This window comes from Dermacentor albipictus, chromosome 3 (assembly GCF_038994185.2).
Source record: "Dermacentor albipictus isolate Rhodes 1998 colony chromosome 3, USDA_Dalb.pri_finalv2, whole genome shotgun sequence".
NCBI classification, from domain to species: Eukaryota; Metazoa; Arthropoda; class Arachnida; order Ixodida; family Ixodidae; genus Dermacentor; species Dermacentor albipictus.
In genome coordinates, this window is record NC_091823.1 from 145,048,164 (window position 1) to 145,065,244 (window position 17,081).

The window sequence follows — 17,081 nt, forward strand, 5'->3', positions numbered from 1 at the left end:
ACGCGTGGTCGCACGCTGGCACAGCTGTTGCGGATGTGGCTGGGCGACTGATTCGGCCGACTGGCACGACCCTTGTACGAGAGCTAATAGAATGCAGCCAAACCTAACCTAACCTTGCGTTACCGAAAGCATAATTTTGAGCTCTCGTCCACCATTTCCGCGCGCTACTCATGGTGCGGCCATCCCGTCACAATGTGTATGACTAGCGCTTTCCAGTTGACTCGAACGACGTCGTAGAGCTATACGCACGTCGTCTAAAATAAGCGCTTTGGAGCGAATGGCCCTACATAATTGTATCGTAATCTTGCAACTTAGCATCTTCCTAACTTGGTTCTAGCATCATTCTTTTTCTTATATTTCATGCTTCATGTCATGATTTAAGAAATTATGCAATTTAAGAGTGCGCCCTTCATCTATGCCAGCCAGCAAGTTACACTTTTGATAAAATGACACATTACAGGTATTACCTTAATTGAAAAAAGCAGTTTCCTTGTTCCAAATTCTGTTTGGCAAAAACACACTTCAGGTATATTCTGCCGTCACTCGGAGCACCGAGCCACAGCCAATATGTATGTCTCATTCCAGGTATATTGAAGAGTACATCGATGACGCATTGAAGGCGCGGAACCGCCAGACCGATGCCACTGACGTCAATGGTACGTACGGCATGGCCTTTAACCATCGATACCACTCGCGGACATGCTTAACAAAGCCCAGAGGAGGCAGCATTTCCACCGAACATGACGGCGGTGCATTTATTGGTCATACCGACACCATACTAGCGTCACCATGTCGGTTGCTGCTTGTGCAGTCATCGTGGTATTCATGCAGATTGAGTGCTAACAGAGACAACATTACGCATGTTCTACGTCCCTCAAGTTTCGAATGAATGCACTTTCAACGCGATAAATTAATTCGCAAAGGCAATCAATGCTTCTCGTTTCGTTATGTATTTCTTGTTAGAATGGCGTCAGAGTAACAAGCTTACCAATGCATAGCAAGCTAACCGCATGTTTTATACTTCATGCTAAATGCTTGCTAGAGGATCTTGTCATTGAAGGGCCTCTTACGGGCGCCATTGCAAATTTAAATTATACGCTGGAAACTGCCACTGCACCGTCAATGGAGTGTTTCAGTGATACAATTATTGAAGTGCATTCGGTATGGGAGAAGATAGATGGCGTCGAGCTGTCGCGCTACTGTGCCGTCAGCAGGCTAGTGTTACTGCTTCCAGACAGTCGCCCTCTCGGCCTCGAATGGCGTTGCTTCGTTGCCTTCTCCGCAAAGGGCCTACGTCATGTTAACCTGACGAGCCCCTGCTTAATTATTTATTCCGATACGTTTTTGCCGTACGACACATATGTTTGTGGTCATTCCGTCATTGGATTCTAGAAGAGTTGACTGTTGGGCTAGTTGGTCGTCCTTTTCTGTCTTCCTTGTGTCTGTGGTTTTATTTGCGTCCTTGGACGATCAAGCAATTTCCCGTGCAGTATTCGGTGTCGTTGCAAGCTCTTGGCATTGCACAGATATATTTGTCAGCGAGACATTGACTGGCTCTCTCAAAGCGCGGCTCCTTCCAGATGAAAAAAAAATTATGTGGTTTTACGTGCCAAAACCACTCTCTGATTATGACGCACGCTGTACTGGAGGACTCCGGAAATTTTGACCACTTGGTGAACCTGAACCTAAATCTTAGTACACGGGTGTTTTCGCATTTCGCCCCCATCGGAATGCGGCCGCCTTGGCCGGGATTCGATCCCGCGACATCTTGCTCAGCATCTTCCAGGTGAAGGGCACGTGGCCTACTGTTGAAAATTGCAGCTGTTTCCGGCCCCGCAGCCGCTTATACGTTGTACACGCAATAGCCACCACTTAATTTACGAGCCGTGCTTTTCTATTTACAACAGCCAAACTTGGTGAGAGGACCTTTAAAGCAGCTCTCTGTCTACCTTACAAAAAACCAGCCACATTTTATTAGTATTCTGGAAAACACGTGGTCAATATGTTTACCGGAGTGTGGCAAGATTGCTGCTGTTACTTTATCCAACGATACTGCCCTGTCAATTTGTAATTCTGCAAGTCTTATCTTATCAGATGCCCACAACACAACCCTCACATATGCGCAATGGGTGGCCTATTTTAATCAGTGTGATAGGTCTTGAAGGCGTGCAGTGGATCACAGCCATTTTTGTTTATAATTGGTTGCTAAACATGTACTGCTAACTGTAAGTGCATTCTTAGGAACTTCATCTACAGACGTAGGTAAATGTATTCATCGAATAGCCAGGCTCTTGAAGAATAGTTCACTATCGGTTGAAGCTGGCATTTATCTTATCATGACATAATTTTCCTGGCTATTTAAGTTTGAATGGCGTTTTTACACTTGTTCTGTCACCTTTTCTTCGTCCACGACCCGATCAGGCTGTCTACTGCTAACAATGAATAGGTGATATGCAGAACCTGTAGGTACACTTTTGCACACAACCCGTTGACATATATAGGTTCGTGGATATCGCAGTACAATAGTAACTAAAATGTCAACATGCGGGTGGCTGACATCATTCGGCAGTCATCCGTAAACTGCACCACCCATGCTTTCGAAACAATTGTTCTTTTATTAGGAAGCTTCGGCTAGGGGGACATTTTAGATTTTCATGCTCAGCATGTAAAATGCCAAACTGCTTTGAGCAACAGCTCTTAGACTCACATGAACAATGTTCGTTGCATTTTAGAATGTTCTACTGACTGCAGCAAGGGAATTGCATATTTAGGGCCTGGATGGTATGCCCAAATTCCCGGAAATCGGCAAGTTCCCCGAAACTTGAAACACAACCTATGCAATTTAGTAACTCTAATCCTACAACAATTATAGCATTCCTGTGAACCGCAAGATATAGAATATCTAAAGCGGCCGAGTTTGGTTTATGAATTTACGATTTACAGAAATGACAAATGTTTCCGTGCATTTTTCAAAAGTTCTAGCTATAACACTGTGGTAAAGTTCAGACCGCTGCGTATCATTTTCCTCAATTTACGGGTATTAGTCAATGTGCTTTGCAGAATTGTGATAATGGTTTATTGCTCAATTACACAGTTGCAAGCTTGACATTCTTCTTTTTACAAATTTTGGCGCATTCAATACTTATAAGGACACTCACCATCTCAACTGCACCACCCATGCTTTCGAAACAATTTTTTAATAGGAAGCTTCGGCTAGGGGGACATTTGAGATTTGCGTGTGGTGGTTAGTTTATGGCACTTACAAGATTTCATCACTTTTTTTCACATTCGATAGCCTGCATCAAATCTGGTGCAAGCGTGACCGAGAAGATTAATATCCCTGCTCCAACGTACTTAGACAGAAGCCTCCGCGCTGAAACCTCTCTGTCTTTCCTATCAATAAATTCTATTCATTCATTCCGCGCTGAAGTTTCCTTTCGCGCGTTGCTAACTAAGCTGCTTTGAATTAACGAGAACGCGTCCTTTATGGTAAAGGCAAGTTTGGTGTGTGCAAAATCTTGCTCATTGAATTTAATATACATTTTATTGCGACCTGATGAAGCATGGAACACACCCTTTGCTTGAAATTGGAAACATAGGTTTGACCTTTCTAGCGCGCTAAAAGAATACGACCTGTAGTCTTTCGCTTAGCAAACGGTAGTGTTCTAATCTGCTGTATTCCCTGCAGCGTATTTATTTTTAGAAAAATGAGCATTCCATTAATTTCAACGTGGTTGTCTCTTCATCGTCATCATCAGCCTGGTTACGCCCACTGCAGGGCAAAGGCCTCTCCCATATTTCTCCAACAACCCTGGTCACGTACTAATTGTGGCCATGTCATCCCTGCAAACTTCTTAATCTCATCCGCCCACCCAACTTTCTGCCGCCCCCTGCTACGCTTCCCTTCCCTTGGAATCCAGTCAGTAACCCTTAATGACCATCGGTTATATTCCCTCCTCATTACATGCGCTGCCCATGTCCATTTCGTTTTCTTGATTTCAACTAAGATGTCATTTACTCGCGTTTGTTCCCTCACCCAATCTGCTCTTTTCTTATCCCTTAATGTTTTACCCATCATTCTTCTTTCCATAGCTCGTTGCGTCGTCCTCAATTTAAGTAGAACCCTTTTCGTAAGCCTCCAGGTTTCTGCCCCGAAGGTGAGTACTGGTAAGACACAGCTATTATACACTTTCTCTTAAGGGATAATGGCAACCTGCTGTATTGTATGCAGCGTATTTATTTTTTGAAGAAGCAACATTCCAATAATTTCAACGTGATTGTCTTTTACGTCGATGTAAATCTTTTTCGTTCACTGAGCTCCGAATTCCCGAATTCCGGAAAGAAAAAGCGCACTGAACTCGCCAACACAGCAGTCGGTCTTCCCTATCCCTGAAGCCCAACTAAAATATTTTGCATGCCACCATTTATTTTTCATGTTCTTTGAATGACCTCTACACAGCGACGAGTGAACACCTCTGCTGTTTTTTCGGGCGGTGCAGATGACACTGATAACGGAAGCACGAACTACGCACCTGTGGTGTCCACCGCTAGTGCCGATCACGCCTGGCCCGGAACGAGCCACGCTGGCATTGAGAAACTATCGCCTACTACGAAAGACAGCGCGAGGTGAGCCACCATTTTGAAATATTTCTTCACTTAAAGGAACCCAGCCATTGGGCGAACTGCGGCTGCGACTGGGCCTCTCACTCCCGATTTTATGCCACATAGAAAATAGAAAAATAGATCATTACTGTAAAAGCAAAAGAAAACGTTTACTTCCAAGACGAGTGAAGAGGTTTCAAAGACGCGTGGAGACATCTCAAAGACGCGTGAATACGCTTCAAGGACGCAAGAAGAAAGCTCATTTCTCCGTACCTTAGGGTATGCTGATGCGGTGTATAAAGGGACAGTGCCGCAGCAGCCTTGCCCACGAAAAAGGTGCCCAATGTTGGGCAACAAGCCCCTTCGGCGGGTGCAGCCAGCGTTCTACTGCCATCCAAGAAAACCTCATCAACTTCTAGGTTTGTGGCATTTGAAGATACTGTCACTCCAGGCGAGGCGTTGCCAAACCACCGCTTCGAAGAAGTGTGCTGAACACGATTCCTAGTCGAACTGCACCACCGTTTTACTTCGAGCCGTATAACCCACAGTAACCTTGCGTCATATAGAGCCAAAAGGACTCTGTAAGCTAAGTTAGCTGTCTTATATTAGACACGCAGCACAAATGTATACTGCAATATGTACACACTAATATTGCAGAAGAATGTAAGGAGACTTCTACACAATTTAGATGTCAAACAACCCATTTAGAAACTTAGTGCAAAAGTGCTGCGAACCGCTGTGGTTGCTTAGTGGCTATGGTGTTCGGCTGCTAAACACGAGATCGCGGGATTAAATTTCTACCACGGCGGCTGTATTTTGATGGGAGCGAAATGAGAAAACACCCATGGCGCTCAGATTTAGGTGCACGTTAGGGAGCCCCTGGTAGACTAAATTATTCCCGAGTTCCCCACTATGGTGTGCCTCATAATCAAATCGTGACTTTGGCACGGAAAACCGCATAACTTATCAATTCTTAAAAGCTCTGTGTGTTATCAGACGTAATATCTACGCACACTTTCCTAGGCAACGTCATTTTTAAGAGAGACCGCGACAATGGTCTCACCTCGTCGGGTGGTGTGGCTATAATCGTAAATAAAAAAATTCCCTGCCATCAATTACAACTCCGAACGACCTTTGAAACTGTTGCTATCCGAACACTGCTGCTCGACAGGCTGGTAAAAATCACTTCCATTTGCATACCTCCCAAACACCCAATTCGCGAAACAGTTTCAGAGCCTTATGGATGAACTTCCCGAAACACACATAGTATTTTGAGATGAAAATGCACATAGCCCCCTTTGGAGAGATTCTCGCTGTAATTTTTTCTCCTGTGGATGCCTCTTTATTGATAACGAGCCGAAATTCTTCAGCTTGAGATAAAGCATTCTCCTCGAAAGATATCAGCATAGCATCATATACACTCATGCCCTACCTAGAGCGGAATGTCCTGAATAAATCGTGAGGAGTCTGCTGCGGGAACTGATCAGACTTTGTACGCGATAATAAAACACATTCACGTTGATACGCAAATTGCTCTATCACCAGTTTTGAACAGCATGTGCGCAACAATATCAATTTCCATAGCACTCAAGGAGGCTATTTATTTCTCCATCTTGAAACAGGGCTAGGATACATCTTCTATGGCAAGTTAGAGGCCTATGGCGACATGAAGCTGCTCGTTTAATCTATTACGAAAGATGATTAATCGTGGGCTATTACTTTCTTGAACGAAACAAACTACTTGACGTTTATGAACGATGCTTTCAAGACAGCCGATCCACAACTGACCACCTCGTGCAGATTCTGTCTTACATCCGTAAAGAATTTGCTTAAAAACAGTTCTTTCTGCCATTGTTTCTTGATATCAAAAACGCTTGAAGCCCCACCTGGCCCTACGGAAGTTTGTGACATCTTTCGGAAATGCGCATTCGAGGCAACATGCTTAACGTAGTAGAATGTCATTTATCGAACCTAACGTACCTTATTAGTGCTGGCCATATTTCATCCAGGTCATTCTTCGAGAATACTGGGTTGCCAGGGTGGAGGTGATTCATTTGTATCATTGTTATTGTGAAAAATGAATTTAACACGTTCATTTACTCCACAACGTATGCTTTAACCCATTCATGTTCATGACTTGCCGATTGGATTTAACTCGTGTCCGCTTGCATTCTACGAAAGACAAGTTGAAATTGGCGTGACCAAAGTGTCGACATCAGCACAGAATTGATTTAAGCCACATTTCTTGAGAAGCCCCTCCTTCCTTTTTTCAAAAAATAGAGGCATCATTCCGGTCTCCCATATTGAGGTGCATGTGCAACACTTATTTGCGAATAGAGAGCACTAAATTTTAAGGCAGCATTTTTGGAATGAAGTTAACCTTTATTCTATGCCAGAGAAAGATAGGGTAAATGATAGGCATTGACATTACCCAGCAATGAGCCCGGTTGGCTACCTTGCACTTGCGGAAGGGAAAGGGGGGGGGGAAGATTAAGAGAAAGGAAAACCTATTGTGCATACCACCGACGCCGCAAGGGTTATCGGCTCAATATCACAGTTAGTCACTCAGTCCTTAAATACCTTTAAAAGAAATGCCAAAAAACAATGAACATTCCTAAAATTTTGTCGCAAACAACGTCCGGCAGAACACGCTCATTCACATGGGCTACGCCGACTATCGACGTTTCAGCCGAAGCTCGTCAACTGCACCAGACTCGACTATCCTATAGGGTTCCACTCGACAAACGCTCCGTTTCAAGACCAAGTTCAAGTCCGTGAGGGAAGTTTTCGTCATTCCACGCGACATTGAAAATTCGAAGCGGCAGAAGCCCCATTAGGCCTCGATAGGCTTCGCGCGTGAGCGACCGTCTCACCACTAAATAACCGGATCGCTTCTGCCGAGCGTACGAGATGGCTACATCAGAGGACATGGACCTCCAAATAACACCCCCGCATCCGGTTAACAACGCGGACGAAAACGGGGACACAATAATTTCCGAAGCAGGGACTACCAAAAGCCAAGAGATCGCCGCCGACAACCAGGTGATGGGCGGCTGGCAGTTAGTTCTATCGCGGCGACAGCGAGAGGCTGTCAAGCGCAACGACAGGGAAACGGCTCCCAACAACAAGAATAACATAAACGGACAGCCATCAGCAGGCGGCGCGAAAGGAGATGGGCAAATCGGTCGTCGCAACATGCACCCGAGGAAGGGGAAGCATCTGCCACCATTACCGAAGAATGACATCAAGATAATACTGAAGCCACACAAAGGACTAATGCTCAAGGAATATCTCAGAACAGAAATACCACAAGCGATTATTCAGGCTACCGGGAAAATCAGCACAGGAAATGGACCGAACCAGCGAAAAAATCACTGGAAAGGATTGCATAGTGCGAATCCGAGAGGGAACAAATATCATCATCTCCACACCTTCACTGGAAGTGGCGGACGTCATTCGTCGAATCACGTGCATGGAGCTGCGAGGCAAGCAACACCCCTTCAACGTGTACGTAGCGGATCCAGCTGAAGCTACAAAGGGGTGGTGCACTGATCCCCAGCGCACACCGAATCAGTAGATCTCCAGCAGCACCTGCGAGTCAGGACCCAAGGAGTAACCATCGAAGGGCCCGAATGCTAGGATGCTCTAATACCACTCTCCTCACTTTCTCGGGAGGCACGCACCCCAAATGCGTGTACTACATGGGAGTAGAGATGCGGTGTACGGAGTACAGGCCAACAATCCAAATGTGCCTGGAGTGCACGCAAGAGGGACACCGCTCGGACGTTTGTCCGAACCCCAAGAACATATGCCGTGGCTGCGGACTCAAAAATCCACCCCCACAAGGACACGAATGTGAAGTGAAGTGCGCCGTGTGCAGGGAGGCGGGGCACGAGACGCGTCGGTGCCCGAACAAACTGATTGCCGCCAAGCGCGTGAAGACGACTCGCTAGTCTCGATCGCGGGAGCGGTCGGGACAGAACACCAAAAAGGCACCGGGGCGCTGGTTCGAGTCCATGGAAGAGGACTTCTACCGGCACCGATCGAGATCCAGATCTCCACATGGAAGCAGAGCTAAGAGCAATACCCCGTCGAGGGACCCATCCAGCTCCAGGGCTTCGCAGCGGTCAAATTCGCCACTGCTTAAAAAACAGCAGGTGAGCTGGGCGAGGGTTGTTTCTCCCACTGCTCCAAAACAGAATACTGGTGAAAATGATAAACAGACACAGACAGACAATAAACTTTAATTGGTCCGAAGGGACTACGTTGTCGTAGTCGCGGGCCGCACCCGCGCCGGGGGCGGAAGACCGTGATATTCAGCCCTGGTGCAGGCCCTTTGGACAGCCCGAAGTTGGACTTGAAGGTTGTCGCTCTTGACGGCTTCATCCCAATCTTCATGCCTGTTGAAAGGCGAGTGGCGCAACACAGAACATTGCCACAGCATGTGGTTCAAAGTGTATCGTTCCTCGCCGCAGTCTGGGCAGCGGGGATCCACACCCGGAGTGTAGTGGCTCAGCCTTGAGCGAGACGGAAAGGAGCCCGTCTGCAGCATTCTCAGCACCGACGCCTCGGGTCTGCCTAGCTTCGGGTGAGGAGCAGGAAACTGTCTGCGTCCCAGCTGGTAGTGAGCAGTTATCTCGTGGAAAGTTAGCAGCGGGTCCGTGGTTCGGTCGATCCCCTGCGAAGCTGGGCCCCTCGGACCGGCGCGGTTGATGAGACCTCGCGCCTGGTCGTGGGCCAGCTCATTCGGGTTGATCGAGCCAGGGGAGACGTTCCGGCCCTTGTGAGCCGGGAACCAAGTGATGACGTGACGGGCCGTGCCTGTCTTGCGTGTCCTCAGCACTGCTGCAGCCTCGGCCGAGACCGAGCCGGCGAGAAAGGCCATCGCCGCCGACCTGGAGTCTGTGCGCCCGGGTTCGCACAGAGCCAGCGCCACTGCGACTTGCTCTGCGACGGACGCCGTCGAGCGTTGTATAGACGCCGCATTCAGGATCTTGCCCTGGGGGTCAACCACCGCGGCCACGTAGGAGTTTGATCCCGGATACCGCGCCGCGTCGACAAAGGACGCGAGCTCTGGGTTCTACAGAGCAGTCTTGATGAGTGCTCGGGCTCTGGCTGCGCGCTGGGCCTCGTTGTGCTGTGGATGAACGTTCCTCGGGAAGGGGGAGACTCGAAAGGCGTCCCTTTCACCCTCGCAGAGCGGGACTACGCACGACTCCTCGGCCATGGCTGCCAGACCCGCCATCTCGAGTATTCGACGGCCGGCCTTGGTAGTAGAGAGGCGAACAATTTGTGCCGTTTTCTGTGCTTCGACCACTTCGCTCAGGGTGTTGTGGACCCCGAGTTGCATCAACTTCTCCGTGCTGGTCGTCACGGGGATGCCGAGGACTCGTCTAATGCTCTTCCTCATGAGTGCGTCGATCTTGTTCTCCTCCGACCGCGACCAGCTCAGCGCAGAAGCCACGTAGTTGATATGGCTCATGAGGAAGGCGTGGTAGATCCTCATCAGGTTGGCTTCGCTGATGCCCCCATTTCCTGCTCGTCACTCGCGAAACGAGTCTGAGCATGTTCTCCGTCTGCGCGCTCAGGCGCGCGATCGTTTGCGCGTTGCTGCCCTTTGCACTTTCAAAAATTGGAAAAGGAAAATGCGCGACTAAGAGAAGAGCTCTCAGGAGAAGAACGCAAACGACAATCACTTGAGAAACAAGTGTCAGAGTTAGAGGCACGCTACAATAGCACAATACAACAGCAGGAAACGCCGCGTCAGTCTGAAGAAATAGCCAAAGCGAAAGCGGCGGCAGATATAAACTCCGTCTCCGTGCAGTCTCCGACAACCCAAATCTCAAAAAACGCGCAGATAACGGCAGCGCAGATCCAGACAATGATCGCCGAAAACTTGAAAATATTTATGCATGAAATGATGACGTTGATTACCCAAAGGTTATCGGAATTTCAACAACTGTGCACGAAGGACTTCGAGAAACACAAGGTGTTCGTGGCGGAACAGCTTAGGGCAGTCTCGAAGGCTACTCCCACAAAAAAACTCGCAATCGTGATAGGAGCGGGTCCGGCAAAAACTAAAATAAGCCACTGCGTAACAGAATCTGACGGCTCGGACACGGAAACATCACGGGCTTAAAATAAGAGTGGGCAACATGGCTAATCGCGCTGAGAAATCGCAACGAATACAAAATTCAGACCAAAAAAAGATATGGCAATGGAACTGCCGCTCCTTCTCCAGGAAAGCGGCAGTGTTCCACCAGTTCATCAGAAACTCCGGAATCGCTCCGGACGTGATATCTCTGCAGGAGGTCGGGGCCAAGCCGGCCAAACTGCAGGGATACTACTCTGAGCGATCCTCAAAATTCGAAGGTCGCCACGCTGGTGAGCAAGTCGATAAACGCTCAATTAATAACACTTCCGCCAATGGAGGGAGAGACTAATTCCATAGTTATCAGTGTGATGCCAAAGAAACGAAGTAAGGCACACACACTAATCACAAATCTGTACAGTCCTCCCAAAAGCAAAGGGAACGACCTACCCCACATTCTCTCAGCAACAAAAGATTTAGCGGGCACCAGGGATAAGGCGGTGATAGTGGGTGACTTTAATGCACCCCACATACTATGGGGATACGCGAAAACGTCGCCCAAAGGGTTCCTACTCGAGCGCACCGCAACGTCCTTGGGCTTACGGGCAATCAATCAGATCGGCAAACCGACGCGCACGGGTAACAGAGTCAGTAGAGACACGGCGCCCGACCGTGCCTTTACAATTAACATCAGAGACGCACAATGGGTTTCCTTTGATGAAAATTTGGGAAGCGATCACGACATAATCCGAGTAGCGCTCTCCACGCCCAACATACGGAGAACAATAGGAAAGGCTAAATTAACTGACTGGCCTCGTTATAGAAAACTCCAGAGAGCTCTGGAGGAGTCGGATACAGCCCCGACCAACATGGGAGAATGGACCGAATTCCTTCGACGAGCACACGGGGACACCACTAAAGCCCTTGAGCGTACAGCGGAGGGGCTGGTGATAGACTCTCACCTGGTCAGCCTATGGGAAGAGAGGCGGAAACTGGCCAAGAGGTGGAAAAGGCAACGTCTAAACAAACACTTGAGACAACGCATCGCTCTCTTGGCAGAGCAAGCCCAAAACCACGCCAACGAGCTCGCTAAAAACGAGTGGGCGACGTTCTGTGGAATCCTATCAGGAACTCTTGGAACGACCAGTACGTGGCGAATACTACAAAGCATGCTAGACCCGATGAGCACGCGTACTGAGAATAACAAGAAGCTCCAAATTATAGCAGACAACTTCGAGGGTACAGACCAAGATCTCGTTCATGCGCTTCAGAAAAAGTACATAGGACCCTCACCTGCCACGGGATCGTCGTACGCGAGAAGTCAATACGCGGGGGATGCGAACCCTAAATTATACGAAGATATAACGTACGGGGAAGTGTATGAGGTGGCACAATCCGCAGTTAAAAACTCGGCACCGGGCCCAGTCTCGATCACAAATGCAATGATTCGAAACATGGATTCGGTAGCCCTAGCGAAAATCACAAATATATTTAATAATGAGTACTGGGCCAAGGGAGACTTGCCCCAAGAATGGAAATTGGCTAAAATAATCATGATCCCCCAACCAAAACAGAATCCCTCGATTGATACACTACGGGCGGTGTCGCTCACGTCCTGCCTAGGTAAGCTCTATGAAAGGGTTATCCATAGCAGATTGCAGCGATACCTGGAAAAGCGGAGCTGGTTCCCGGACTCCGTGATAGGATTTCGCACGGGTTTATCTTGCCAGGACGCGTTCCTCCTACTTATAGACGAAATTCTAACTAACATGCCGTACGGCGACGAGAGACTGGGCCTAGCACTAGACCTTAAAGGAGCCTTCGACAACGTCTCTCACGCCGCGATATTGGAGGAACTCGAACTCGCGGGTTGTGGTGAGCGCACATACAATTACTCAAGAGCGTTTCTTTCCAACCGCGAGGCGAGCGTCAGTATTGGCCAAATCACTTCGGATTTATTTAAAATGCCTGACAAAAGAACACCTCAAGAAGCTATATTATCTCCTCTTCTCTTCAACATGGCGCCGTGTCGCCTCGCGCGCAATCTGGATCGGATACCCGACCTAGGTTACACGCTCTACGCAGACATCACGCTGTGGACGAGCAGAGGTTCACTAGGGGATAAGGAATATACGCTCCAAAGTGCAGTATTAGCGGTGGAGAAATTTTCTAGATGGAGTGGCCTGAAGTGCACACCTGAAAAATCTGAGGTTATCCGAACACACGCGAAAGGCTAAAAATCCAGAGGATCGATTAACATCGTGGTTGAGGGCTAATCAGTCCGAGAGGTACCGAGGATGCGAGTCCTGGGTTTGTGGCTTCCGAGCGACCGTAGAGCAGTACAGACGCTCAAGACCCTTAAATGCACAGCCAACAACATAGCTCAAATGATACGTCGCGTGACGTATCGAAAAGCGGGAATGCGAGAAGACGATACCCTAAGGCTCGTACAGGCCTTAGTGGTTAGTCGAATAACGTATGGCTTACCGTACCAAATCCTGAACAGGGAGGTGCAAAAGCAGGCTAACACAATGATCCGAACCGCTTTCAAAGCTGCTCTGGGCCTCCCTAAATGTACTTCGACGGAGCGCATGTTAGCTTTGGGAGTGCACAATACTTTCGACGAACTGAGGCAAGCCACCCTGATGCGACAGAGGGAGCGCCTCAGCTTCACAAAAACTGGTAGGGCAATATTGGCTAGACTCAACATCCCAGCATATCCCATTTATATCACATAGCAGGCCGTACCCCTCCCTCCTTCGATGAGATCCAAAATTACAGTATCCCCACTTCCAAAGAATATGCATCCCGAGTACAACAAGGAAAGGCGCAAAGCACGCGCACAACACATTCAATCAGCCTACACTAATAACCATAGGTACAACACGTACTACACGGACGCAGCTCTGTATACAGAGGCGACCGGGCAGTGCTACTAAAGGAGGTACGCCCTGGCAGTTGTGAACGCTATCAGCCAACAGCATATTACCGCGTCGGCCACGGCGGGATCCCCCACCTCGGCTGAAATATTAGCAGTGGCGATCGCACTCGCTCACGCGGAGCGTTCGCAAAGGGACTCGGTCGTGGTCACGGACTGCCAGGAGACATGTAGCATGTTTCTCAAGGGGCACGTGACTGCGGCTGGCCTCGCGATAATCCCCAAATAATTCAACCACCATCACCGCCTACTCTGGTGCCCGGGCCACGCGGGGGTACACGGGAACGAAAAGGCTAACGCGTTAGCTCGAGGGTTCACTAACCGAGTGACGGCGCCCTCTTCTAACCCCAACCACCCGCACTGCCCCTCACAAAATTCCACCAATTTAAATGCCAAAGACATTCTTGCTCATCAGCGTAGTCCGAAGAAAATGCCCGCCGCCTCACCCACAACTTAACGGGGAAGAAGCCGCCGATTTGCGTAAAATAGAGACCGGGGTGTTCCCCCATTTAAAATTGCTAAACGCCATGTATCCCACTCGTTATAATGCTAACTGTCCTTGGTGCGGTGGCATGCCTACCCTAATACACATAACCTGGGAGTGCACTAAGCACCCTCATAGGCCAAATACCAGTAGGCCATTGGAGCAGTGGGAGGCACAGCTCGCCCGCTCCGATCTGGCAGGACAAAAGTCCTTAATTCGCCAGCTCAGACAGGCAGAAGAGGCCAGTGGAGCCCTGGACTGAGAGGCTCCGACCATCCCTCCTTCAAATCTTTACAATTGCAATAAAGTTTCTCTCTCTCTCTCCTCAACCTTTTACAAATGCCTAATTGGAACACGCCTAGATTGCGGGGCCAAAGAGTATCAATCGGCTACTTATAGTGCCTCGATGATGCGGATCCTGTCAATCAACTAGGCATCCAGCTGACCCGTTGTAAGGGCTCTAATTGAGACCGAAACATTGGAACCAGTTCGATTACCAAGCAGAGCTTTGGTTTCTCGGAACTTGCATATAATAAAAGAGAATTTCAACTTTTTGTCACAGCTGTAAGTATCTCATACCAGTACTTTTCTTTAATTTGCAGCTGTTCTGACGAAGCCTGGCGTTGCCTGCAGAACGCGCAGCACAGGCCAATTGCCGACCAGACGTACAGCCTCGAAGGTACGTAGGCGATGGTCATTCACCTTTGCAACAAATATAGGAGGGATGCCCTAAGTCCACCGTTGCAGTGGTGCATTTATTGCGCATGAAGATGCGCTTCACTAAAGCCGCCAAGTCGGTTTCCGCAGGAGGCGCCTTATCACTCTTTTAGTAAGAAATTTGAGCACATGCATGCAAATTCATACACAACCTATGTTTGAATGCATTTATTCTCACATCAGTGAACTGCAAAGGCACTCTCCCAGGTGATCGAGGCAGAGGCCCAGACTGTACATTTTACGCAGTCATCAATTCAGTAGCAATTAAAATCGGCGCTTCACCATTGATCTCAATTTTTATTTGACAAAGTTTCTGCAGTCACTCACTCAAGGTGAATCTGTGTGTTCGTCGTGCTGGCACCATAATTTTTCTCTTAAACCCATTGAACTTTGTTGGCAAAGATAATGCTTAGATACCAACCGTGGTTGCTTAGCGGCTTCAGCATTGCGCGACTAAGCATGGCGCCAATGGGTAAAGTGGTGGTTGCTGCTGCATTTCGATTGCGGCAAAATACAAAGACCCGTGTACAGTACATTAGGCGCACGTCGACGAGCCCCAGGTGACCAACTTATTCCTAAGATTTCGGCCCATAATATCCCAGAATTGATGTTTAATGATGTTTAGACCCGAATGCAGAGTAAGGTATGCACTTAGGGCTGTGTTTCAGATTGCTATACTGGCGGAGCAGAACGGTACTACACGGAAGAATAGCTCAAATGTAGCACGCTACAAGTAACCGACGTATCCCGCTACGGCTGACTGCGAAAATTACGGCATATGCTTTGAGGCTTCCCGAGAAAATTTATATTGAAGCTCTAGGTTCCAACACGCCCAGGAACAACGGTATATACAACTTTGAAATTTTAATGAAAATGTCACGAAATGCGATTCAAGATTGTGGGCAAGTTACTTAAGCTCTGGGTCCATGAGTATACCCATAGTAACCCAACTATAGGCTTCTGAAACTTTACCAACCTCTAATCCTATGCCCATATAAACAAGCACAGTACTCGGCGGCCTCTTATAAGTGTACCACTACCTCAAAATTGTAGCGCTTTGCTATCAAGAAAGTCCACGACATGAAGACTTCCCAAATTAAATTCGTTCTCTTTTTTTTGTAAGATGATTAGCACTGTTTTTCACCCGCCGTGGTTGCTCAGTGGCTATGGTGTTGGGCTGCTGAGCACGAGGTCGCGGAATCGAATCCCGGCCACGGCGGCCGCATTTCGATGGGGGCGGAATGCGAAAACACCCGTGTGCTTAGATTTAGGTGCACGTTAAAGAACCCCAGGTGGTCGAAATTTCCGGAGTCCTCCACTACGGCGTGCCTCATAATCAGAAAGTGGTTTTGGCACGTAAAACCCCATAATTTTTATTAGCACTGTTTGCTTACTTCAAGCATTTCTCGTTCTCCCAGTACCTGTGCAACCTCCTTCACTGATCTGACTGATACTAGTCGCGATTTTAACGGGGCTACACATACAAGTAAAAACGTTCGAAAATGAATTTGCCCTAAATATTCCCGTATGCAACAACACTATAGTTCATTAAAATTCAGAGATGCTAAAACTGAAATCGCTAGTGCCGGAGGTTGGCAAGTCGCATTTATTTAAGTTTTCTTTATGGTATGCGAAGACGTGATTAGCGTTCTTACTAGACTCTCCCCTCCCTTTCACATTGTAAATGAACGTGTATTCAGTTTTCCGGTCTGTTCCTACATTGGCTTCATGCTAATTTGCCTATCATTTTTGGTCGTCATGATGAAGCTTCCACCGTAATTATTGCTATCAAATCTCACACTTTCTTTTTAATTTCGCGCAATTTCTGGGAAGTTAAGAAAGATGTGTCCCTAGCTACAACGCTTGCATAAATAACTATACTGTCCCCACTTTCAACGTACATTTATGCTCTCTGTTGCACAGTTGTGGCATTGCCAGGCAAAATATCACTTCTTCATTGCTTGCCAAGCTAATATGAGGACTGCAACACGACTCCTACATATGCGCATTGACTAATCTTTTAAATGCAAAGCATGTTTTGGTCAAACTTTGCTGCTCTGACAGTGTCTGTCGGTCTGTGTGTGTGTGTACGCGTGTGTGTGCGTGCGTGTGCATGTGTGTGTGTCTCTGTGTCTGTGTGTGTGTCTCTGTGTCTGTGTGTGTGTGTCTCTGTGTCTGTGTGTGTGTCTCCGTGTCTGTCTGTGTGTGTGTCTCTGTGTCTGTGTGTGTGTGTCTCTGTCTGTGTGTGT

At 48.1% G+C, this 17,081-nt stretch overlaps 1 protein-coding gene across 3 annotated transcripts in view; it reads left to right on the plus strand.

The window, feature by feature from the left end:
• Nucleotides 1-17,081, plus strand: part of LOC135905310 (zinc finger protein 454-like) — an 89,908-nt gene that overhangs the window by 35,946 nt on the left and 36,881 nt on the right. For all 3 annotated transcript variants that reach the window (XM_065436329.2, XM_065436331.2, XM_065436328.2), the window contains exons 2-4: nt 586-656; nt 4,500-4,626; nt 14,718-14,794. In XM_065436329.2, the coding sequence (XP_065292401.1) occupies nt 586-656; nt 4,500-4,626; nt 14,718-14,794 (275 nt within the window). The remainder of the gene's footprint in view (nt 1-585; nt 657-4,499; nt 4,627-14,717; nt 14,795-17,081) is intronic.